The 26,753-nt window shown below is 35.4% G+C and overlaps 1 protein-coding gene across 4 annotated transcripts in view; it reads right to left on the bottom strand.

The window, feature by feature from the left end:
- Positions 1-26,753, bottom strand: part of Cdk14 (cyclin dependent kinase 14) — a 549,244-nt gene that overhangs the window by 285,973 nt on the left and 236,518 nt on the right. For all 4 annotated transcript variants that reach the window (XR_007109786.1, XM_047560804.1, XM_047560806.1 and 1 more), the window contains one exon: positions 16,038-16,132. Coding sequence is in view for 3 of the 4 variants with exons in the window: in XM_047560804.1 (XP_047416760.1) it covers positions 16,038-16,132 (95 nt within the window). In the remaining variant the exon portion in view is untranslated. The remainder of the gene's footprint in view (positions 1-16,037; positions 16,133-26,753) is intronic.

A 26,753-nucleotide genomic window follows, 5' to 3' on the forward strand; every position in this document is an offset into this window, starting at 1 on the left:
TTATTTTAAAATATTTCAATAAAGTATGCATAAAGGGTTAAAAGTAATTTAGGTTTCTCAAACTCAGTGAGTAAAAGGATCACACACTGTTTTTTCAATTCAAGTTTTTACTACAAAGTATGATGCTCTGAAAGACAAGAAATTTATTAGCAGTGAAACAGACTGTAAATAATTTAAAAATTGAAAAATTTTGTTTCAAGTAGTTTTTTTAATAACAAACAAAACACCTGAGATTGCAGAATGGGGAGAAACAAAAACTTCATGAATTCTTGTGTACTAAGTAGTTCCAAAAGCTAAAGTAGAGTAGAAATTCCAAATTATCACAAGGAATCTACAACCAAAAGTCAAATTGCTAATTAATCTGTGGCAAAATAAATATATTTGCCAAAATTAAGTTATCATTTTCTTTTGTTTTTGCTACTAGCTTTGCACAACCCATGAATTTAAAAAAAAAAAAAAAAAAAAAAAAACATGTTAATCCCTGGCTCTGCATAGATACGAAATTAGAAACCTTGTGGGGAAAAAGAGCAGTTTCTTCTCAATAGACATCTGAGAGCCTCAGTGTTAATAAATTTTCCAGGCACTTGACATATTTGGCAGATACAGTGGATGTATGAATCCTGAAACTTCCAGAAGCAAAGACCAACATTACTGCTTAAGCTTTGATGCCAACATCTAGTCAGCTGAGCTAAAATTATCCTTCCATTCTCTTGACTTGGTGTGATCTTCCATAAAAAAAAGTCAGTGAAAATAATCTCTTCAAAAGAAAGAATAAAAATCTCATGTAGTCTATCTGCATAAATTCAGGTAATGCTTTCCCAAAACTGTGGCTGTAAATACCATTTGAAAGTCAGTTTTGACAAATTAGTCTTTATGACTCTGATACAGGCTGAGTTCTCCACATGAAGGTTGGGGTACCATGTTTATTAGGAAAAAGGAATAAAACATGTTTATTAGCTGAAATGAAAGAGAAGGGAGTGAGCGTGGATAAAGGAAGTCAAACTAAGATATTAGTCAATAAATCCCTGCCCAACCAACCTAGCCCCAGAAATACCCTGCAGTGGAATAAAATGTCCGTCCCTTGCCTTTCAGAGTCTCCACATATAAGAAGCATGGGGAGAGACCTCACTCAGGGTGAGTTCTGTGCTGGGACAGATCCTGAAGGAAACAACACCTGGGGAAATTCTACTGGTATTAGTGCCTGAAGCTGAGCAGCAAGTCCATCTTAAATGATGATGTGGCAACCATATCTATATGCCTGCCACACTATGTAAGGGTGTTTTAATGAAAACCTTGAAAAATGACTCTATATTCTGTCACACACAAGTGTGCACACACACACACACACACACGCACGTCCCATGTTTCTGTTCTGTGGAAATGTCCACATCAAATCAGCAAAGATTTATAGAGTGCCCACTGCAATTGGTACTATACGGTACACAAAATGAAAAATCTGTCCCAGCCCTAAGGGAGACTAGCCACCCATTCATCATATACAGATGCCATACAGACAGACAAGAATGATCAAGCTGCCCTTTGAACCCTTCACAATTTACCACTCAATTCATGGTGTTTTTTAGTCAGTTAAAATCTTATTCATTTTTTAAAAGAAGATCCTATTATTTTATTTTCCCCTTATATTCTACTCCTAATCATATTCTCCCCATACCACTTTCCTTAAGCACTGTTGACTTTCTATCTTACCAAATTTAGATAGCTTTTCTCAATATACTTCCTAAACTTCCAACTTAATTAGCAGTATCTGCCTTCCTTTGCTTTTTCTTTCTGATCCAAATAATGCAAAGGTGAGGGGTGGGTAAGGGGAGCAAATCAATTTAATCTTCCAAATGTCCCTGACAATGGCTGAAACAGAAGCTAATAACTGAAATTCAAAGTCATAAAATGAAGATTCAAGAAAAAAAAGGGGGAAATTCAAAAGATAGAAAAATTTTATTTAGTAAATAGCTGCCATGACAAATTAGTTTTTTAGTTCCTGAATTATGAAACAGAAATGAAGCATGTGCATTTGTTAAGGATTTATAACTAGCTTGGATGAGAAAGGAGTAAATTAGTGACACTGGATGTTAACTCAGAACACAAGTTCATTCTCAAAAAATGAGGACTTCAATAATACACATAATAAAACTGAAAATGAAAAAGTCTACATTTTTAAGTTAAATTTTAAAATCAGACCATTATATATTTCCAAATACTTAAACTTACATGGTAAACATGTCCCTCTTGCTTCTGTAATATTATCAAATGTATGCATATATATCTATATGTGTGTCAACATCACACAAGCATGAAAAAATCATAGCAAACACCAAAGTAATGACTATTCAACCAATTAACAAGCATAAATATTTTCCATTAAAATAGAATATTCTGATAAAGGCACACTCACTTTAATGCTTCCTTCAGTGCCTAAAGTTTTAATGATTGGACAACAATATAATAATTAGCTATTTCCCCTCCCAGTACCCTTGTCACAATTGATAAATAGGAAAGACTTACATGCTTCACAACATTTATGAGAAAAAATTACCTAATTACACAGTAGCCTACACAATAGCAAGCTTAAGCATTTGTTTATACTTAAACTTATCAAGGATGGATGAGATTCCAAGAAAAATATGGCAACTGAACATGCACATCTACTTTATACTCTGCTGAATCTACACTCAACAATTTTAGATGTTCCAAAACAGACAGTAGCAAGATTAGCACACCAGAGCAAAAAACAAACAAAAAACAAACAAACAAAGGCTGGCAATGGGGAAAGCCTGTAAGTAACACTATTTATATACAGAACATTCAAAAGGCTCAGGATGTAGGAATGAACAGAAGGTCTACATAAAGAAGTCTAAGACACCAAGATGGATTCAAAGTCTTTGCAGAGGTTATTTATATCCTAGGATCCCCTTTCCCACTTTTCTAATATAAACAGGTGCCCTTCCCAAACACACAGAGTGTTCTGAATTGGGAAACCCAACTAGTAAAGGACAAGAATAGATCCTGGAACAAGAGAGCTATGTGGGGTTCTAACCCCATGTTGGTTCTAGAAGACTGAGCTAAACTCCAGATGGGGTTAGGAGACTTTAATCACTCACAGCACTGCAAGGAAGATCCACACTGGTATCTAGGGTTTCTCAACAAAATGGCTTAGTCAGTTCGCAGGGTGAAATTCACAGTGTCAGTTACTCACATACCCAGAATTCCCCTTCAGGTTGTTTCTACACCAGCTATCTGATATTAAAGATACAGACCAAAACAAAGTAAAAATAAATAAATAACTTGGGAGAAACTATTTTACTGCTTAAAAAAAAAAACTTTTGGGTCTATTAATATTTTCAGTGAGATAAAAGATTTCGCAACTTTAAAAAAAGAGAAAGGATATTTAAAATTGAATATTCTGAGAAAAGATAACAGATATCAATAGTATTAATAAAATTAAATTTTTTTGACTTTTTTATTTATCTTTTAATTTTTAACAGACTGCATTTTGATTCATTGTACACAAATGGGGTACATCATTTCGTTTGTATGGTTGTACACAATGTAGATTCATACCATTAAATTAAATTTTAAATAGAATAGAATATAGGAATAGAATTTTACATATTCAATAGAACATTTGAAACAAAGTTTCAATAGAATTTATGAAACAAAGTTGAGGAAATATTCTTCATTACTGAGGTAAAATATAAAAGAATTTGAAAATGAGAGAGAAAAGACAAAACAATTAGAAAAGCAATACGAAGGTCAAATATTCAAATAATAAAAGATCCAGGAATAGAAAAGAGAGAAGATGAAGGAAGGAAAACATAAGACAATAATTTAACATAATTTCTTGGAACAGAAGGAAAGATGCTCAACATGATTAGTCATCAGAAAAATGCAAATCAAAAGACAATTAAATACCACTAAACATCCACCATCATAAAAAAGACAGATAATAATAAATGTTGGTTAGAATATGGAAAAACTGGAATCCCCACAGCCTGCTGGTTAGACTCTAAAATGATACATCCACTTTGGAAAATAGTTTGGTCTCTCAAAAAATTAAGGATTATAAGACAATTCAATTCCACTCTTAGGTATACTGAAAATAGGCTCTCCAAAAGAAGGTTTACACACAAATGTCAGCACTATTCTGAATACCTAAAATTCTTAAAAAAAAAAAAAAGGCAAATTACATCAATAAATGAACAGGTAAGTAAAACATGGTGCATCCCTGCTATGGAATATTACTGATACATGCTACAACACAGACAAACTTCAAAAACATTATGCTAAGTAAAAGAAGTCAGTCACAAAAGGTCACACATCAGTGTGATTCCATTTACATGACATGTCCAGGCAAATCTATAGAAACATCAAGTATATTATTGGTTACTAGGTGCAGGGGTGGGAGGATGGTGAAATTTCAATGACTAATAATGGATGGGGGCTTCCTTTTTAAGGAAATGAAATGTACTCAAATCTGATAGTAGTGATGGTTCCACAACCATCTAAGAATATACTAAAAAACACTGAATTATATACTTAAAAGTGTGAATTCTGTTAGGTGAATTTTGTCTTCATATAGATGTTATATGAGGAAAAAGAGATAAGAAAGGAAGGACATGGGATTCCAGATTGAAAAGAAGTACCCAATGAAATTAAAGCTTCACCTTGGTTTAATTTTTGCTTTTATATAAAATTTCAGGACACTGAAGATCAAGATAAATAGTTGTGAGCGGAAATAATGGAAACTAGACAGCAATAGAACAATCCGCTGAAATTCTAATGGAATTATTTCCAAATTCTACATCTAGCCAAAATGTCAATTGAGCATAGTGCCATAAAGGTATTCTCAGAAATCTTTTTCACATCTTTTCACATGAAGGTATTAGAAACTGTGTTTCCCAAAAGAAAACAAAACTGTGGGGAATAGAACTGTAGACTAAGACAAGAGGTGAAGGGCATACCAGGAAATCAGGGAAGTTACTCCAAGCAGAAGCTCTGGGAGGCCATGAATTAATAACAGAAACAAAAAACAGGAAATTATTATTAGCTCCAGGGAAATCAAAAGTTCAACAAAGAGGGAAAAGTAATCACAGTTATAACATGCCTCAGCAATAACACTTTACACTGAAATAATATAAATATCGAGTTCTAAATTAATCAGAATTATAATACAACTATACAAGGAAGGTTGAGAGGTTGGAAAGGTGGGAGAAGAAGATGATTCCATTTGTTTTTAAGTGGAGGAATGAGAAAAAGCAAAGAAACAGTCAAAAAAATTTCTGAATTCCTATTTACATTTCAGGAATCACTAGATGATCTCAAAGATAAACAAGAAACAACTGCCGTAAAAGAAAGTTTTATTAGATATTCAGAAAATAATAGAAGCAGTAGAAAGGTGAAGGTTAACTTCTGTTTCTCATAACAAAACTACAACTAATAGATTTCTTAACCTACATGCAAGTCTAAGTTGCATATAAACAATTATATCAACAAAAATTAATGATTTTAAACTAGAGTGGATTAATATTCTTATACCAAAGGAAAAAATATATATTAAACATTATGTGATTTTAACTAAATATTCATGAAATTCAAGAAATAATAGTAACAATAATTTTTAAAAGTAAATAAGATCAAATAGTCATTCTAATGAAATTCATTTATCAAATTACTGATTCTGAAAACTGGTGAAGTTTTAGCCACTTCATTTTGTCTGATATATAATAATGTCTAGTTTTTCACTTCAAGCTGAATTGCTAATGATTTTTTTCTCCAATTAATGACCTAATCAGACTTAATGTGAAGGTAATTGGAATTATTGACCATCTTCATGGTGATCTTGGGTACTTTTATAAATTATAACTTTTGCACCCTAGTCAAAGCATTCCTCTAATTTCTCCAAGCTGATCATTATTGTCACTTTTATTATATTTAATGCATCACTCTCCTGCCTCCTCTGACCCTTTCAAACATGCAGATTTTCAAGACCTTGTTTTCTTAAGAAATATGACAATTTTTCTGTATAGGAACAATGTTGAGAACTATGTTCTTTTCTTTCCAAAGAAATTCTCTTTTCATTATTGTTTGTATCTTCCCTCTAATAATATTAAATGTTCATAGTGTGAATGACAAAATCCTAAAATAAAGTGAGAAAATAATTAAAATTTTAAAAATCCACAGATTCTGCTGTGCAGTGGAATGCACTCATAACCTTGTTTTTGTGAATAATCAGGCATTTACTATAGCAACCATAGACCATGTGAATTCAAATACTGAAATATGATTCTGAGTACCTAATAAGAATGTCAACCACAATAAATAAAACTAGACTGTGGAGAATATTGATATGATATTAACAGAAAGAAATAAAAACTACAAGATCTCAGCACTTAACATGATAGGGAGCACAGAGCTGAAAATGAGAGAATGAAACCAGGATTCTTTATAGATGAGGAAAAGTCATTAGGGAAAAGGACAAAAAATGAGTTAATTGCCTTTGCCTACCAATTAGAGAAAATAAGAAGTTCATAAGAGAGCACTGATTGAAAACTAGCTTGTTGCCTTTTCATGTCTTTAATTTCTCCTCATGGTTCAGGATTCTATCTGACACTGCCTGTGCATTCAGTCATCCACAATGCTTACATCTGTTCATGTTTGGTACTTGGTTCTGGACGACAACCTCCCCCTTTGGAATATTTAATCACAGTAATTACACTGCATAGTTAGTTCTCCAGATATGAAACAAAAACATCTCTGAACCCCTTTCATAAAAAAAGTCTGTGAGTCAAATCTAGTTATCCAATTGTTTTCACTGAAACACAAATAAACTGTTAGTCTCATGACATATGTAGATCCAGGACAATAATTTGTATCTCAAACAGCTCATGGTGGTTTTCTAGTCCAAAATCAAAAGACTCCAATCTCTTTTAAATCCAGAGCTTCATATTTGTACCTCTAGAACCTAAGGATATTCACCAGCAAGAGAAGGGTCTATATATTCTAGAGGATAAAAAGAAAAATGAATTAATCAATGATTAAGGAATAATGATAATAAGTTGTATTTCCATTTCCAAAAATTATGCCAAATGTTCCAAGTTTATATGAGTTGCAAAAACGTGGGCAGTTTATTGCTACATAAAGCTGGTATGACCTGTATTGACAATGGACTCAGGAAATGATATGATGCAGTCAGTGGAAAGGGCATGCATAGGGTTTTTGATATTACGCCTGAATTTCTTTATCCACAGTGTGGAGGGAACTTATCCCCCTATGTCATGGTTTCAGTCAGGACTACTTGAAAGAAAACACCGAAATTACATATTTCAATGCAATGCACATAGAACAGGTTAGGAACCTTCCCTACAATATTTCTCATGTAGATTCATTCATCCTCTACTTGAATACTTTCAATGATAAGATGCTCATTACACATTACACTTCAAGGCACTGAATTTAATTTACAGAAAACAGAAAGCATTTGAACATTCTTCCCAGGATTAAGCTAAAACCAATCTCCTCAAACTCTCACTTGGTTTCTTATTCTGTCTGGAATATATATGCTACTTTTCCTCTATTAAGTCTTTAATTCTCCTGAATAAACCTCCTGGCACTTTTACTGGTGCCATCTTGCCATCCTATTGGCCCTCTTCAGTTCACAGTCCAGTTTGCTTCAGTTCCTGTCAAAAGAAATACTCCCACTTACAGATGGAGCAACAAGAGCAGAGTACAGTGACGTTGCTACTCTCTTGCTAGGTATTTATAATATCTTCCATTGTAGTCACACCTTGGTATTAAATCAAACTGAGTCAAAGAAATTACTAGTCTTTTTACTGTCAATTATATTTAATTTTCCCCCACCCTGCTTTTCTATATTAGGTTCAACTGCCTTTATTTTTCAATATCAAATACACTTACCCCCACAGCAATTCATCTTGTGGGTTAGACTCAACATTTCATCAGATTCTTTTCTGACCCTTGATTTCATCATCCTGAGTGTTAATTATGGCTCCCAGCTATGACACTTTCACAAGTAGGTCAAACAGATCATCACTATGCCTTCATCTGGATCATTAATAAAATATCAAGTAGAATAAGGTCAAGGACAACACCCTCTAGCATACCCCAATTGACTTTTATTCTCCCTGATGTCAACTCATTAATCAACAGACTTTGAGCAAAGTTGTTCAACCAAAGATAAACTAATAACAATCTTCTAATTGGGTTTCATTTTATTCTGTTTTGAAGGAATTTATCAGGGTCCCTGGAGACAAGTTTTCTAGAATCAGGGAAAAACACTTAAATAAAAAGAATGAAGATTATTAGAACTTAGTCTATGTAGTTTTGAATTTCACTAATGCTCTAGATTAAGCTTATATAAGTACAGATTCAGAAATTTGTTCCCCACCATTGTTTTATTAATTTACTTTTTACATACTGTTTTTGATATACATGACTGTAGGATGTATTTTGACATATTATACATACATGCAGTGCAACACATTTCAATTTTGATCCCATTCTTGAGGTTTTACACGATGTGGTGTTACATTGGTCGTGTATTCATACATGAGCATAAGACAGTTATGTCTGATTCATTCTACTATCTTTCCTATTCCCACCCCTTCTCCCTTCCCTTCATTCCCCTTTGTCTAATCCAAGGAACTTCTATATTTCCCCTCCTTACCCTCCCTTGTTATGGGTTAGCATCCACATATCATAGAGAACATTCAGCCTTTGCATTTTGGGGACTGGTTTATTTCACTTAGCACAATATTCTCCAGTTCCGTCCATTTACTGGCAAATGCCATGATTTCATTCTTCTTTATGACTAATATCCCATCGTGTATATATACTACATTTTCTTTGTCCATTCATCTGTTGTAGGGCACCTATGTTGGTTCCATAGCTTGGCTATTGTGAATTGAGCTGCTATAAACATTGATGTGGCTGTGTCACTGTAGTATGGTGATTTTAAGTCCTTTGGGTATAAACCAAGGAGTGGGATAACTGGAACAAATGGCGGTTCCATTCCAAGTTTTCTAAGAAATATTTTTTCATATATTTGTTGACCATTCATATTTCTTCTGTTCAGTTTCTTTGCCTGCTTATTGATTGGGTTATTTGCTTTTTTTGCCCCACCACCTTTTTAAAACCAGCATTACTCTTATTTATATGCATTCTTAATGATTTCTCAAAGGGATCATAAGTAATGGATCCATAAGTATGCCCCTGCAATTTATTCCACACTGTAGATGTCACTTATCTGGGACTAGAAAATAGAACTATTCTAGTAGATATTTATGAGATAATTCAGGGAAACAAGGGAAGCATGACTTATATCTGAATGAATTCCTCATGGTGGGAAAAATCCTTCCTTTATGAACCTTGATGGGAGACAGGACTCACTGCCATTACAAAAACTATTATGCTAGACTCCCCAGGGTCCTGTCCAGTCAAAACATGGCCTCAGACTTTTTCTAGCACTACCATTACTGATTCCAATTAAAAGGTAAAACCCCCAAAAGCAATGAGAATGTACAGGCCATTTTGCAATCATTTGAAGAATAATAACACTGAGTCACCCAGAGAATCCAAGCAAATAAAGCCAATGTCCAGTTGCAATATTTCTGGTATCAGTAGGGTGTTGAGAACAGTTCTATGGCATGATTTTGTCTCTGCTTCTGGCTGTCCAACCTCACATTGTTCCTGCCCATTTTTAAAGTCTTTCTAACAGGACTGTCAACCACATGATAACCCCTCAGTAAATTTTTCTTATTAAAGCAGGCAAGGAGCATTTCTTTTGCTTGCAATAGAGATCTCTAACTGGTACACTCACACAGAGAAGCCAGATTCCTTAATGCCTTTGACAACTAGGTGTCTGTAACTCTGCCATTGTCTGAGGCCTGCACTAACTCTTTGTTATGGAGTCAAATTTGTTCTAAATCTTCTACTTAGAAGACCATTTGTATTCATAGGAAAAAATAAAGATTACATATAGAATATTACATATAGAAAAATAAAAATAGTTAAATATGAGAGAACATTTGCCCTTCAGTTTTTTTGGACTGGCTTATTTCACTTAGCATGATAGTCTCCAGTTCCATCCATTTACCAGCAAATGCCATAATTTCATTCTTCTTTATAGCTGAATTAATATTACATTGTGTATATATACCACATTTTTTTTACCCATTCATCTGTTGAAGGTCATCTAGGTTAGGTTGGTTCCATAGTTTAGCTATGGTTAACTGAGCTACTATGAACACTGATGTGGTTGTGTCACTGTAGTATGCTGATTTAAAGTCCTTTGGGTATATGCTAAGGAGTTTTCTAAATTTTCTAAGGAATCTCCATACTGCTTTCCAGAGTGGCTGCACCAATTTGCAATCCCACCAACAATATATGAGTATACCTTTTTCCCCACATCCTTGTCTCAACACTTGTTGTAATTTTAATCTTGATAATTGCCATTCTGACTGGAGTGAGATGGAATCTCAGTGTAGATTTTTTTAAGGAGTTTTTAAAATATATTTTAAGTTGCAGGTGGACACAACCTTTATTTTATTTTTATGTGGTGCTGAGGATCGAAGCCAGGGCCTCATGCGTGCTAGGCAAATGTGCTACCACTGAGCCACACACACAAAAAAAAGACCTATAAGGAAAACACAATCTAGACCCACATGTATATTGGATTTTTTTCTTCCTTTTGTTATCCTGGTTCTCTCAGTTCTAGCCATAGCAACTCTACTGCTCCACACCTTTTGTTTGGAATTTTCTTCTCCCGAATTCTCTTCTTCAATTTCTACTTAAACACCTCCCACCTTTTCAGAGAAGACTTCTCTGATCACCCCCATTTAAAGTCACATGTACATGTTCATGAGCAGATAGGTTTAATCTCATGGGAGAGTAGAAAAATACTCAATTGCTCCCAGACAGTTTAATCTGGAAATCAGAATATCACTGGAGAGCTACATTTTTCAAGAACAGATGTGATATAAAATCATAAAAATGAAAGCATCCTTCATAGATTTGGAAATCAAACTGTATGAAGCAGATAAACTAATAGCTAGGTAAATTTTGTGGCAGCATTTAAAGTCGGAACATAACTTTCAACTTCCTGGTCCACATCACACATACCTCAGATCATCATATAGAACTCTGAAAACAGTTAACCCTAGCAGCCTGCAGGGTAAAATGGAGTAACAGAGGTCTTAGATGCAGGAGATTTGAGCTATGGTCTTATCTTTATACTTTTAAATTAGCTGAGTAATTTTAGTAAATCTGCTTTAAATTCTCCAAGCATTATTTCAAATAAATATTTACCCTACCACACCTCAAATGGGTAAGATAGACTCTAGCGGGATAACATTTATGAGATTGCTTTGATGAATGTACAGCACTATAAAAACACCTTATGGGATGTTTGAAGATCCACGTACCACTTTATGTCATTTTTGATGATTTTTTTTCTTCAATAATAAAAGACTTTTAAATCTAGCATATAATGCTAGATTGAAATATTTCATTAGTTTATATAGCATAGTAGAAGAAATAAAATGATTATGCCTATCAATACCATAGTTATTTGTGAGTTTGTTGACACTTTTTGTTTTTTACAACTTTACTGAGGTATAATTAATATAAGCAATTTGTATATATTCAATGTATACAATTTGATGAGTTTGGACATATGCACACAACATGATACCATCACCATGATCAAAGTAGCCAAGATAACAGATGTATCCCTCACCTCTATTTCCTTGTAGCCCTTTTTTTTTTTTTTTGGTGGTAAGAACAAAATAAGGTTCAGCCTCTTAGCAAGATTTTAAGTGCACAATATGATAGTGCTAACGTACTATGTGGCACAGTAATCTCTAGAACTCATTCCTCCTGTAAAATTGACACATTGTACCAATTGAACAGCTTCATAGTTCCCCCTTCTCCCCCTTTCCTGGTAACCACCATTCTATTTTGCTTTTCTTTTTATATGTAAATATTAAATATGTAACGGAAAATGATGTTCCACATGCTTTGCTCTTTTGTAATTTAAAACAAAATAATATTATGAGCTTAATGAAAACATTTACATAATCATGTTTATTATTAATATTCTTATTTCCACTTAAGGAATCAGTCTCTAAGTTTTCAGCCTGGTGTTAAATAGGATAATGTGGCACTCATTTGTCTTTGGAAAAAACTTATATATATAAAACTCCATATATTATACATTTAACCATATGTGTGTATGTGTGTGTGTGTGTGTGTGTGTGTTTGTGTGTAAGTACGTACTAAATTGCTGCTTAAATAGTGAAAAAAATTGTTAGCACTATAGGAAAATATGTTCTCCAGTCAATAATTCTGAGCTATTTTCTAGATTTATCTACCAAGAGATGAGAGCAACCTGGGGGCATGTTGCCCACCATGTCCCCAACCTTGAAGCCTACAGATTGTTATATATGCACACTGTAGAATGTGTAAGAACCTAAGTGTCTGAGTGTTTCAGAATCTTTTCACAGTACTTAAGAGAGAGCCTGCAGTATCCTATTTCCCTCTGAATCACTTTAATAATGACCTCCAAAGTCATTTCCTTGAGTATTCTTCCACATCACTAACTTTTCATCACTTATTTCATTATTCTGGTCCTCAGAAGGCTTTTATGAAACCTTAAATGTCATTCATGGAAATAACATAAAAGAGCTAGCATTAGAGTTCTCTTTTAAAGCAAAGAACAGAAGTGTATTTATACTGCATGTACATTATCATAAATAAGAATCCTTCGCTTGGTGAGACTCATATTATACAGGTATCTCAGAAAGCCCTTGAAAACTTAATTAATTCTGAAGTCAAAAGGAAAAATCCAATTGTGCTTAATAAGCCTTATATTATTTTGTATTCCCTTCACTATGGGCACAAGGTATTGATTTTTCCTACACTGCTTAATCAATTCTTCAAAAAGAGGTACTATGAATTATATAGAAAATACAAAATGAATGTTACTTAGAAAATAAAATTTTGATAACATTTTGATTCTATTTTCATTTGTAAATATTAGAAAATAATATTTGATTTTAACAACTTTATAACATGGCAATAGCACCATTAAATCTGAGAAATTTTAGATTGAAATGGTGAACACTTGATTCTAGAACTTGCTACAAATTCTGCGTTGACGTATATGTGCACATGCTTAAGTAACACTCCCATGGGGCAATACAGGAATGTAGAAAATTGCTTTATGGAAACTTAAAACACATTCTGCAACTGAAATAAAAGTTTCAATGGTTAGGTTTTTGGCCAGGTGGCAAGCCTTGTTTACGCTATAAAGATGTTCAACTGTTTTTAACTCAAGATTGTCAGTGCAGAGTAAGGGAGGGCTGTGGAAAGAAGAGGAAAGTTTCCTTTCCCTCTTCTGACCAAAGGCTCCTCTAATTTAACCCATAAAAATCAATAGGAAATACATTACAATTAGGATTCAGAGTAAGCATCGCCCAAGTCTAGCTTGCTTATATGCTGGAAGACCTCAGATAAGCTACTCACTCTCCTAACCCTTGGGTTTCTCCTTCATAAAGTGGTGACAGGCATAGCACCACATGCTGTGGAAAACCACACTAAATCATGAACACAAGCCCCTCAGCCCCGGGCCCAGCACAAAACCCAATGAATCACAGTTGTTGACTTTCAGTTCTGTGGTCATCCTCCCCAAACAGACTTTCACTCCCACCCCATTCTGCCTCTCCCACCCATCATCCCAATCCCAACCCCAGACTTTCCCTACTAAGATCTTCTCCAACTCCCAGGGCATTTCATGCTTCAAAATTACTTTCACCTTCCACTATGAAACATGAAAAGAAAAGGTGGAGTTTCTGCTAGATACTATGAGAAGACCTATCTGCATCATTCATTAAATTATGTAAGAACCTTAATTCTTTTTGAAATATATTCACAAAGCACAATCAATTGCAAAAGTGTAAGAAAATAAAAATTTTGGTCACTACTCAGGGAAGTTATTTTTGTTCTGGGCAACTGTCACACAGTCAGGCTAATACTGCTGAGGAGTCTACACCTTCCCTACCCAGCTTGGCAAAGCTCAAGATCCTCTGGAGTCCAAAGCTCTTCTTTGCCCCAAACTTGGATTTCAGAGACACACTGAAACATTTTTTACTTAAACAAAAATCAAACTAAACAATTTTAGGCATAGCAGCCAACAGTGCTTCACAAGCAGGAACAAAAGGATAAAGAAAAGAGTAAAAGAAAGGCAAAGAGAACGGGCAAGAAACAGGAGGGGAAGGAAATGGAGAAATGGAGAGGCAGGGGAATCCTAAGACCCAGGAGCTTTTCTAAAAGGGTGAACAACAGCATTTCTTACCTCCACAGAGAGGCTAGGAAAGAAATGACACTGGAAGAATACTGGGTAGTCCACGCTATTATGAGGCTGGCTTAAGAAGACCTAGATATCTGCACAAGAATTGGGACCAGGGAAAATTTCACTCATACAAAGAAAAATGATTGCATTTCAAAGTCAGTCCTAATCAGCAAATACTGAAACACAATAAATTTCTTCCCTTATTTTGGCCTCTCCACAAAATATAAAATCATCAAATGAAATTCAATTTGACATGCACAATTTTTACCCTCACAAATATATTTTGTTTTCTTTTAAGATCTGGAGGACATATTTTCACTTTACTGCCATTAGTTTCTCTATCAATGTTACTGATTTTGATGCCCAAACTATTTTTTCTTCCTTTTAATTTAGTTGTCTAATTTGAGGGAGCTAACAAATACATTTTAAAGTATCTTTTCTGTAGAAAGTTAGCTAGAATACTTAGAAAAACCTAGATTTCATTGAGATACATAAACTAAACATACTGCAAACTATACTCAAAAAAAAGTTCCAAGTGTAAATTAGCTGAATATATTATTGACTCCAAATCATGGATTAAACAAAAGAAATTATATTTGCATTGATGTGTGAATCTGCATCCATTCTTGGTAGCATGTAATATATGCAACTGCTCAGCTCTAGCTGTCCTTCTAGCCACATTACCATATTATTCAAATGTATCTATCATTTATATGTAAATAGACAAGATGAATGGCTTCTTCATAAGACAACAATTTTCAAATGACAAACAGACACAGGCAGACATTAGCAAGATAAAAATGCTTCAAATATTCATTCTGTTACATTTTATAAGGAAAAATGGAAAGTATTTCAAATTTTTTTAAAAAAGTAGTGTAGCAATTACAAAATGGAATCTTAATATATTCACAATACCAATAGCTATTCTTCTCAATAAACTGAACTGATGTCATTTGTATCTTATAAATTACATGTTCTCAGATCCATCTGTGAAAATTGGGATGTTAATTATCATGGTTACGTTTCATGATTCCACAGTTAAATGCTGAAGTAGTGCTACACAAATACCATATGTTTTTCCAAGGGAAATGAAGAAAGATTAATTATGAGTTCAAGTCCAAGTCTTCCAGCAGTAATACTCTCAACACAATAAGATCATTACATTGTGTGCTAGGCAAATTGGATGTCTTAATTAATAGTTGAAATTCCAACTGAGGGGGAAAATTCTGAAATCTAAATTGTAAGTAACAAGCTTTCCTTTAAAAAAAAAAAAAACAAAACAAAACAAAACACAAGGATGCTTTTGTGAAACCAAGTTATAAGCCCAAAGGAAAGACACTTGTCTTTGAACTTCCTTTGATAGTGATAGCTTCATTTTGTTTAAACCTGTTTCATAAACAAAAATTACAATATATGCTAGTAACAAATAGACTATAAATAGGTGATATGTCAGACAAAAATTTAACATAACAATTTTCTAAATGTTCTTTTAAAATACATATTCAAAAATATCTTAAAGGGCTGCCATTTTATGCAAAATTATGTCTCACAGGCTCATATAAAATACTTCAGTAAAACAACCTAAAAATAAAACCTAATGATAACACTATGAGAATGTTGTTGATATTTTGAAGGTCTGAATTCTCATTTTCCTTACCACATATTCAAAGACGAGTGTCAGGGTCTCCTTGGTATGGATGATGTCATGAAGTAGCACTATGTTCGCGTGTTTTAGTCCTTTTAACAGAGAAGCTGTAAAATAAAAAGGGCAGAGAGACAATTCATCAGGGCTAACCATCAACTAATACATTACATTATCATCTTGGTCCATTGTCAGATGAATCGTGTCTATTTTCCATGTTCCAAGCCCAAAACAATAACTCAGAATTATGGGGAGGAAAAAGGTCTTCATTGAGATCAAACTCCGCCAATTATATCATCTATCATTTGTTAGTAATCTCTGGGTAGGTTCTATAATGTTCAGAGAATGCAGATGGTTTGATTTCAGTTTTTTTTTAATTGTCAAGGTTTGTTTTACTGAGGATTGTTTACTAAGGATGTGGCTTTACCTTGGCATATGTTTCATGTGTATGGAATATGTATTCTGATGCTAAGTGGAGAGTTCCACAAATGTCAGCTAGACCCTGTTGTTTAGTGATGTCACTGAATTCCTCTAAATCCTTACTGCTTTTCTGAATAGTGGTTCAACCAATAACTAAGTGAGAAATGTTGATGTTCCTACCTGGATCTAGCTTTCTCTATGTCAGCTCTCTCAGAAGCAATGCTTCCCAAGGGCTACCCATTCCAGCCCCTCTGCCTTGCAATCTCCTTCCAGAGTCAGTGCGGTGAGTCACATCAAGTCCCAGCTGTTTCTTTCTGGAGTGATTTTGCCTGTGTTCAACCAGTTTGTTCAGTTCTCTAGTTCTTGCCTTCTTATATTTTCAAGCTCTGTTGTACAACTGCATTTACATTTGAGATGGCTATCTTTTTTAAGAATAGGTTCCTTTATAAAACAATGTTGCTCTTCATTCTTGGAAATTGTTTTTGCTCTGCATCTGCAGTTTTCTGTTAGGATAGTACCCCAGATTTCTTTTGATTAGTGTTTACACTGTGTATCTTTTATGATCCCTCTTCTTTTTTTCTACTAACATCACTATAATTGAAATGAGCATTTTACAGACAGCATATAGTTGGATCATGTATTTTTTAAATTCATTCTACCAATCTCTGATTTTTAATTGAAATTTTTAGGATATTCAGATTTAATGTCAAATATTAATATGTGGGGTCACCTATTAATTGCATTTGTTTTTCCCATGAGTACCTGAAGATTCAGTTTTCATTTCTGATTTGATTTTGCCTTCTATATTTCTCAGGAGTTCAATTAACTCATTTCATTTTGGTTTTTTGACCATTCCCTTGCTTAACTTTTATATTTCCAATTCAATGTGAGCTTTCCGCTTGTTTGTTTGATAAACCCCAAAGGATGAATGAGAATATTTAATTCATATTACAGTGCTATGTGTGGTTTCCTTTAATTTCATGGTTGATTTTTAAGAAGTTTTCATCAGATAAAATTCATAGATTCCTATTATCTCATTCTTTATAGTAGTTTGTGTAGATGTGGGCTACTTTATTCTACTCCCACTTATCTAGAGGACTGGGTTCCTAATTTAGGAATCCGCTCATGTCAGTTCTACCCTCTTTTCCATGTGGTTTTTTTTTAACGGATGGTGCTGGTAGGAGAAATGGTGGGTAGGGGTTGAGGTGTCTTGTTTTTCACTTCCCTGAGACCCTAAAGGCCCCCCTTTCCTCCCTTCTTTACTCTCACATCTTCGAGGGGCACCAGTTTTCTCTATGTCAGCTCTCTCAGAAGCAATGTTTCCCAAGGGCTACCCATTCCAGTCCCTCTGTCTTGCAATCTCCTTCCAGAGCCAATGCTGTGAGTCACATCAAGTCCCAGTTTTTTCTTTCTGGAGTGATTTTGCTGTGTTCAACCAAGCCCTCCATCTATACTCTTTTTCACAATTTCTGAAGCCTCCCTATACTTTCCTGGCTTTGCCCTGTGTATCCACACACTTGCTGTTTTCTCATCATCTTGAAGGTGTGGGTCATGATTTGAGGGAGAATGAGTGGAGAGCATCAGGTTCTGGCAGCCACCATCCATTGCCTTCCAAACCTCTCATCTCATAAGAACAGGGACTTTTGCCTTCTGGTGGCATATACTTACTCCTAGATCAAGGTCTGAGACCTAGCAGGAGCTCCAGTTTACTGGATGTCATTCATTTGGGGTGCCCAGGGATGGGTGACTATTTCGTGAATGAGAAGGGCCTACTGCCACCTGGTATCTCTTCCTCAAATTGGATCTGTCAACCTCTAATTCTGAGACCAGCACTAGCTAGAAACTTCAAGCTGATGACACTCAGTTTTAATAGGGCCACTGCATTACCTATTACTCCAAAAACCTAGAGATCAGCTACCAGTGTCAGCAATTTCACAACTTGGGCAAGGAAAATGAAAACCTAGTCCTGCCTCTTGAATCCCATTCCTTCTCCCATATATGCATTTTTTCCTTTGATTAAGGAAAGGAATGAGACAACCCTGACCCTGATAATCAGGATCTTTCTGTCGTTGCTCAGCTTTTTTAAAAATTTTAAACACAGACAAATGAACAACAACCAAAAAAAACTCTTCAGATTAAGATTTCAGTTTTTTTAAAAATATCACAAAATACAATTGGGCATTTTTTTTTTCTTCTTTTGGAATATCTCCCTCTAACATATTGTTAAAAATTGAACTTCAGGGTTGAAAGACATGACTCATTAAATTTTAGTGGTGTGGTTAACCTTTATTTTCTAATTCTATGTGAGAATAAAAGAATTATGAAAGAGAAAATATGTAAAACATAATCCTGTACAAAGCAAGTAACTCATCCATTCAAATGACCAAAACCCTTATAACATCAGTGTATGAATATTTGAGATACTCATAAATACAAGAATTAATTTTAGAAAATATCCTCATTTGTGATAAAACAAAAATAATCAGAATTATTTTCCCTTATAGCAATGACCATTCTATTATAGTATTCAAAGAACAGGAATTTCCTCTATCATTACTTTAGAAACACTATGTCTTTGATCTTGGTTTTTAGTTATAAATCTAAACAACCTAATGAGAAAAAAAAAAGCAAATTTTTTTTAACATATTCTATCAATAACTTGTAATAATTCATTTATTCAGAATCTAGCTGAAGGCACTGGTAGCCCTGAGCAGAACTTGATCCCATGACAAACACTCAATAGTACTGCAATAACATATCTTCAAAAAGAGATTTACAACACCCAGAATGAATCCTAATGCAGTGAATGGACTTTGAGAGATAGCGATGTTATCACCATAAGTTCAGTGATCACAGTCAATGTGCCATTCTGGTAGGGAAGAGTGATGATTGGGGAAGTTATGCACTTGTGGGAGACTATGGATTACAAGGGAACTCTTTATACTTTTGCTCAATTTTACACTGCACCTAAAATTGTTTGAAAAAACAAAGTCTATTAAATTTTTTTTTTTAAATTTCCCCATGTTGTAACATATTAAAAGAAACGCAGATTTAGGGTATTTAATATTTCACTCAAATAAAATAGTATTTCAGACATGCAATCACCATATGCATTGGAGAGTCCCTACAGAAGCAAAGATAAAGCATGCAGACTGTTAAGCTCCAGCATGTTCACAATGACTGGGAGCTCTCATTATCATTGCGATTCTGTTGTCCTTTCCAGGCAAACCTGCTTCAGGACAATATATTATATCCTGAAGTTTACGATAAACCTTTATAAGCCCCAAATTGGTCAAAGGAAGCCCATCCAGACTCACAACTGACTGGTGTGGTTACTTACACATGAAAAGATGAGAAGTGTGCTCCCTCTGTTTTAGTCAGCTTTTTTGCTACTGTGACTAAATGACCAGACCAGCACAACCAGTAGAGGAGGAAGAGTTTATTTGCGGGTTCACGGTTTCAAAGGTCTTAGCCCATAGAAGGCCAGTTCCATTACTTAGGGCTTGAGGTGAGGCAGAACATCATTGTGGAAGAGTGTGGCAGAGGGAAGTAGCTCACATCATCAGGAAGCAGAGAGACTTCACTTTCCAGATACAAAATATGTACCCCATAGCCACGCCTCCAATGAACCACCTCCTCCAGTCACACTCCACCTGCCTCCAGTTACCACTCAGTTAATCCCATCAGGTATTATTTCACTGATTAGGTTCAGACTTTCAAAACCCAATCATTTCTCCTCTGAACTTTCTTGCACCATCTCACACCTGAGCTTTTGTGGGACACCTTACGTCCAAACTATAACAATCTGAAACTTAATCAGCAACATCATTGCAAATTTCAAGGCCACAGAATATAATCTAAGTACTGTGGGGAGGCCTTCTCCCTCATCTCACATATTTCTGCCAAGGATAAGTTAGTTTTGCACATTAAAACGCTTCTAGTAAAACTATCAAAAATTTCTTTTATCTGACCTCTATAGATCAGCATATCAGCGAGAAAATAATTGCAAAAATTATAGTAACATCACAGTGCATGAACTTTGAAGAAGCAGCTACTATACACTTACCATAGAGCTTAGTATTGTTCATAGTAATAATTTAGTCTTTTAATTATTCAAATAGCCCATTAGCCTTAAACAATTAAAGTCCTATTAAATAGCCAGCATCGGATATTAATCTGGGGAAGCACTAAACATTGGCTCATTTTAAAAAGGATATCAATTTCTGAACTACTCTTCTGAGGCCAACTTTCCTCAGAGACCATTATTTCAAACCACAACAGGTTATCTGAAAATGATGGCCAGGTACAGTGCTTAATACCTTGCCGGTACAGAGGGGGAAAGTTTACAGGTGAAACAAAATCAAAGACCTTCTGAATATCATGTTGCAAGAAAGAAATGTGAATGTGTGAGGCAAGTTTTGGAAACAAATTATTTAACATTATTTGTAATTTTATCCAATTTCATTATTCAAGTTATTCTGTAGGTTGTCAAGTTCAGTGGCAATCCATCCTTACATGTAAGAACCCAAAAAGGAACCGAAGCTTCCACTTCACTGCAAACCCCATACACAGGAGACTGTTTGCCTTGGGATTTTTTCCCCCATTTCCCCCATTACTGCCTTTCTTCTTTCACTACTTACACTTAAATTGTTTCTCATTTCTCAAAATAACGTCTTCATACCTATCATATCCCACTGCATTTTCTTACAATTTCAGTAACATCTAATTCCTGCCATCGTTTATCTTGGGAAAAAAACATTTATTTTTTCCTGTCAGTGTCTCACATCACAGAAAAAAGTCATGTTATTTTTTTATTATATGCCACTTTTACATGAAGTCTCAAGGCCTCCATGTTTCACTCTATTGTCTAAATTATTACAGCTTTTAGATTTCAGAATACATTTATACAAACTTTTAAAACCCATTAGCAATAAAATAAGCACCAATATTTGAATTTAAAAGCAGGACCTCTTTCTTCTGAGATTAACATAATGAATTCATAGCTGGAAAAGGATAAATCCACTAATTCCAAAGCTGATGGCAGAAAAATGGCATTCTAGGGCAGAAAACAGTCTATGTTCTACCAACATCAGGGTAGGCGACAGACAGGACTGGCACCGAGGCTGCCAACACAGCAGCCACTGGTCGCAGCAGGGTGCCAGATACCGTGGTTCCTGCTGCCACCAAGGCAAGCGAGCCTCCTGGATGCCAAGTCTGTCCATTGATTAGCACTGACAAATTCCGGAGCCAGTATGTCCCTCTTCGTGTCAAACACTGTCAAAACAATACTCCATGTAATCTGAATGCAATCATAGATACACCACATGTTATCTTCTCATCGTTTATATTCAAACCAATTCCTACAACATTTGCGTTGGTAATTCCAGCACACTTGCTTTCCCCACAAATTTTAGGTAAACATGTGGCAACATTTCTAATTAAGATCACCAGTGAGGATTAAAACAGTACATTTGTACATGATGTAAAAGATTTGTATTTAGAGCTGAGGGTGAAAAATCATAACAATAATTTGAAGGATATGACATCAAAACAATAAGAAAAACAGAAACATTCCATTCATCAAGGTGACTGTGCCTTTGACAAAGTCCCAGGAGGACAGACGGATGCAGGAAGCCTTCCCTCAGGCTGGCAGCAGATTTCAGATACACACTCATGAGCCCTATTCACCCTGTGGCCTACCACTCAGAGAATAATCATTTTAAGTTTCCACACTGACTTGGAAGAGATGAATTTCATCTAAAATCCAACCCCATCATGATTAAACTAAATATTTAGTTGATAGGAAAAATCAGAGTAGGCTCATTTTATCAGGTGCTTGGTGTAGTAGTTAAAAAGAGTTAACAAATTTTTTTAAAAGCCTTCTTTGATATTCGAGATGATTTTCTGTATCATCATTTGATATCCTACTAGGAAAAGCGGGATCACAAATGCACACAACCCCTCCTCTTTTGCCTACCCACTTCAGTGTATAGAAAGTACAAACGTCGGCTTCCTTCAGCTTGCTGAGTCTATGATACGGAAACAAGGAGCCTTAGACTAATGAAAAGTAGGGCTGTGTCTTTGACCCCAAATTTACTTTTTATCCTGTGTATACACATACATACAAAAAGTCAACTCTGCATCCTTGGGGGAAAGAGGTTATAGTTGGCCCAAAACACGTGGTTAAAACAACTTAAATCATACTCAGGATTTAGAGGTAAGGCACGCCGTTCACCAGATGTCATCCAAATGGGAAAAGGCAATACAAGAGGTTAGGAATACTTTACTACCATCACATAACTCATTTTCTATGCATCAAAAAGTCTGCTGTTTTTACTGCTTCTTAGTTGAGTTTTTCTGGTGGGAGATGAACAAAAAATCAATCCCACTGCATATTCCTCCTGTTTGTCCCCCATCTGATTTCCCCAATATCACAGTACTGAAATTTAGTGTTGGAAATTAGAGCCTCAACCATTCCCCCTTGTTGTCAATAACCTGTTTATCCATCACTTCACTACTAGCAAAGAGAGTCAGCTGGGGCTATTTTCACACTGCAGCCTCGACCTGACCACATTGACCACTTACTAAATCACTTCAAAGAATAAACTCCTCCAGCAGTTATAGCTTAACCACATGGAACTGACAAGATTTGATTGGCTGGATCCACTGACAGCAATTTTATCTGTTTCAATCTAGTAGAGTTCAAGTTCACAAAGCAATGTTAACTTTTCACAGATGCATTGGTATATTTAACACTGATAATATTCAAAGAGCCAAGAAATGACTAAATAGAAAAACATTAGGAAGAATCTACTCATCACACCATTGTTGTATGAGAGAAGTGATACAGGAACAATTTTCTACATGTAAATCTGCATCATCTGGCTTGTTCATGATAAAGACATATTACTTTTATAATAAAAAGGAGGTATCTGGAATTTTTCTTTATTACTAATGGATTGACTAAAGAATCTAAACAACACTATAAAATAAAGACCATACAATGTTTTACACAATTAATAGGCAACTATTGTACAACCACAATAATGAATCATTATACTGTAGTGATTCTTCATGACTAGTCCCGCCTCACTAGGGTATTGATGGAAATACTTACAAGGGACTTTTTGTTTTTCAATCCTAGGCACATCAACCTATAACTTTCTGTCATTCCACACATTAATCCAAAATATTGAAATTGTTCCTGTCTAAACAGTTACTTCCCTATAGTAAAATAAGTTTGCGCAGGGCAAAACATTTCAATTTTGCTGGTCCAATCTGTAAATGACCAATCAGGTGGTTTTTCATGGTCTAACTAGTCTTGGTCCTATTTGCCACTCAAAAGATCCATGCAAATACAGGTACTACATATGTTGGACACGTATTTCTTCTCAAATACAAACATCTTATTAGTAATTTCTACAGAAATAAAACATGCCTAGAAACAGGGGTGGGAATGGCAATGATTATGTTCCAAGTACTATTTTCAGGTGAAAAGAGACAATTTAGGAACAGAAGGTTTCTGGAAGACTTGAAAACAGAAGACTTGGGGTTTGGGGAATATTGAAGATAGCTTTAAAAGCTGTAAGGTGGTTTGCTTCATTTTAACTATTTTAAACTTGATTAGGCATGGGTTACAAGTTCTATCAGTAAGAACACTACAATGTAATAAAAAAGGACATGTGGCTTGGCACCAAGTCCCTTAAGTCTTCTGACTAAGAATAAACATTTAGCCAGGTATGGTGGCACATGCTTGTATCCCAGTGGCTCAGGAGGGTGAAGCAGGAGGATCATGAGTTCAAAGCCAGTCTCAGCAACTTAGCAGGGCCCTAAGCAAACTAGTGAGACCCTGTTTAAAAATATGTATATAAAGAGCTGGGGTGTGGCTCAGTGGTTAAGCACCCCTGGGCTCAATCCCCAATATCAAAGTAAGTAAATACATAAATAAGAATAAACATTTATATCACATTAGGTATTGCTATCAGACTAAGCACAGCTAAACCTTTGTTTACATGAAACTACATAAATAGCTATTATTCTTGTATATGAACTAAGGTAAAAGTGTAAAGTCAGATGCTTCCTTTGCCATGACTACATGTTTCAGCACCTGAGAGCCTGCACACAGGACACTTGATCAAGAGTTGGAGCACCATATGACTCCTGCACAAGACAAGGTAGTTTCACAACATGCTTCCAGACTTCTAGAACTCCCTTTCCTACGTTATCAGGATTTAGACTGTTCACTTCATGATAGCCACTGGTCCACATGTGCTGTTTCTCAAAGTGTGGTCCCCCAACCACCCACACCAAAGTGAATTGATGCACTTGATAGAAATGCATATTCACTGGGTTCTACCTAAAACCCACTAAATGTGACCATATAAATATAGGACCCAAGTATTATCTAACAAATATTTGTTTAACATTTACTATGTGCCAATCACTTCATATTATGGATAAAGCAAGAGAAATACGTACAAAAATTCTTGTGCCCGTGAAGCTTATATACAGAAGTATTTTGATCAAGCTTTTTATTCAATATTTATGTATCCTAAATTTTGAAAGCCCAATGCTATGGCTTTGATGTGTGTCGGGGGGATAGCATGTTTGTGGTTTGTGTGGGGGGGTATGTGTATATGCTTACACACTTCAATACATTTTAGTTTACTCACTGTTCCACAAGCTAATCAATAGAAGCATCTATGTCATTGATTACTGAATTCATTTACCTTCTCTCTCTCTCTCTTTCTCTCTCTCTCTCCCACACACACACACACACACACACACACACACACACGCGTGCGCGCTCATATAGCCATTGAGATAGACACCACTGAAAGTGACAGTTTTGAACTAGAAAACAGAGGGAATACTTTATTCTGAAAATTTGATAGTATTGTTATGTGTGCAGGGCTTTCCTGTTCCTGTTCAGTACAATAACTCAAATAATGTTAGCTCACAGTTTTTCATTTATAATAAAATATTGATAAGGTCATGATTAAATGAATTTTTTTAAAGCCACAACACTTTGCAAAGATTAAGGTTCGCTGCAAAAATGCTTCAGAACCAGTGCTGTGGGACACAGAATCATTATGTCTAAATGCACAGTGAATGGATCATGAGCACAGAGGAAAGAGAAGTAAAGGAACATAAGAAATGAATATGAATTTTGGTTGGGGCTAAACTGAAATTGCAAACATACCATTACTTCATTTGGTTAAGTAACAAAATCCAGGCTAAAAATTTACAAATTACTGTACAATTCAGTAGAAAGAGCAGTCTTAGAGACTGTTCCTCAGAATCAGTTCATCCTCAGGCAGGTGTGCCACCTGACCCTGATCTCGTCCGTGGCAACACTCCATAAACCGAACCCATGCCTGGACAAGGCCTCCATGCCCTTCATGCTGCCTCTGCACAGCAGTGGTCTGATGGGAACCCATGCTTATTGTGTCCATGAACCCTGCCACCTGCAGCAAGGCCACTAACACACTGAGCTCCATTGTGCTCCCCTGCCACCCATGCCTGTCTTCCCTATGTCCAGCAACTTAGTGAATGACACAGTGCTTAGCACACCTGAGCACCAAGCAAAGGTTCAAGACCTTCACACCACAAGCAATGATGGGTTCAAACCAGCCTTCCAGCCAGATGTTGGAAAAAGGCTGGTGAATGCCAGGCTGGTAATGGTCTCATTTCTCTCCTGCATCACATTGCTCCAGCAGATGAAGTATTTGAAGAGGAATAATGTACATCTGCAAATACACAAAAGTAAGATGGGAAAACAAATCTATCTATAAAGGGTAGAGTGAATGAATGCCAAGTGTTCAGTACACAGAGCTTGTGGTAATAAAAATAAAATTATTTATGTAAAGTTACATAGGCAAAATATTTAATGCATTTGGGGAGATTCTCCCAATCTATTCTAAAAATAAGAATTTTCTAAGTCTTTTTACTAGAGAAGTCACTTTGGTATGAACAACAATAATAACTTTAAAAGATACCATTAAAATAAACCTTGGTGAAAATCGAACAACTAGAGAATATCATGCTAAGTGAAATAAGCCAAACCCAAAAAACCAAAAGCCAAATGTTTTCTCTGATATGCAGAAACTAATTCACAATAAGGTGCGGGAGATAGGGGAGAATAGAGTTACTTCATATTAGGAAGAGGGGAGTGCAGGGAGGGAAAGGGGTATGGGGGAAGGAATGATAGTCGAGTGAAACAGACATTATTACCTCATGTACATGTATGACTACATGACTGATGTGATCCTGCAATATGTATAATCAGAAAAATGGGAGATTATACTCTAT

Source organism: Sciurus carolinensis, chromosome 8 (genome assembly GCF_902686445.1).
Source record: "Sciurus carolinensis chromosome 8, mSciCar1.2, whole genome shotgun sequence".
Taxonomy (NCBI): domain Eukaryota; kingdom Metazoa; phylum Chordata; class Mammalia; order Rodentia; family Sciuridae; genus Sciurus; species Sciurus carolinensis.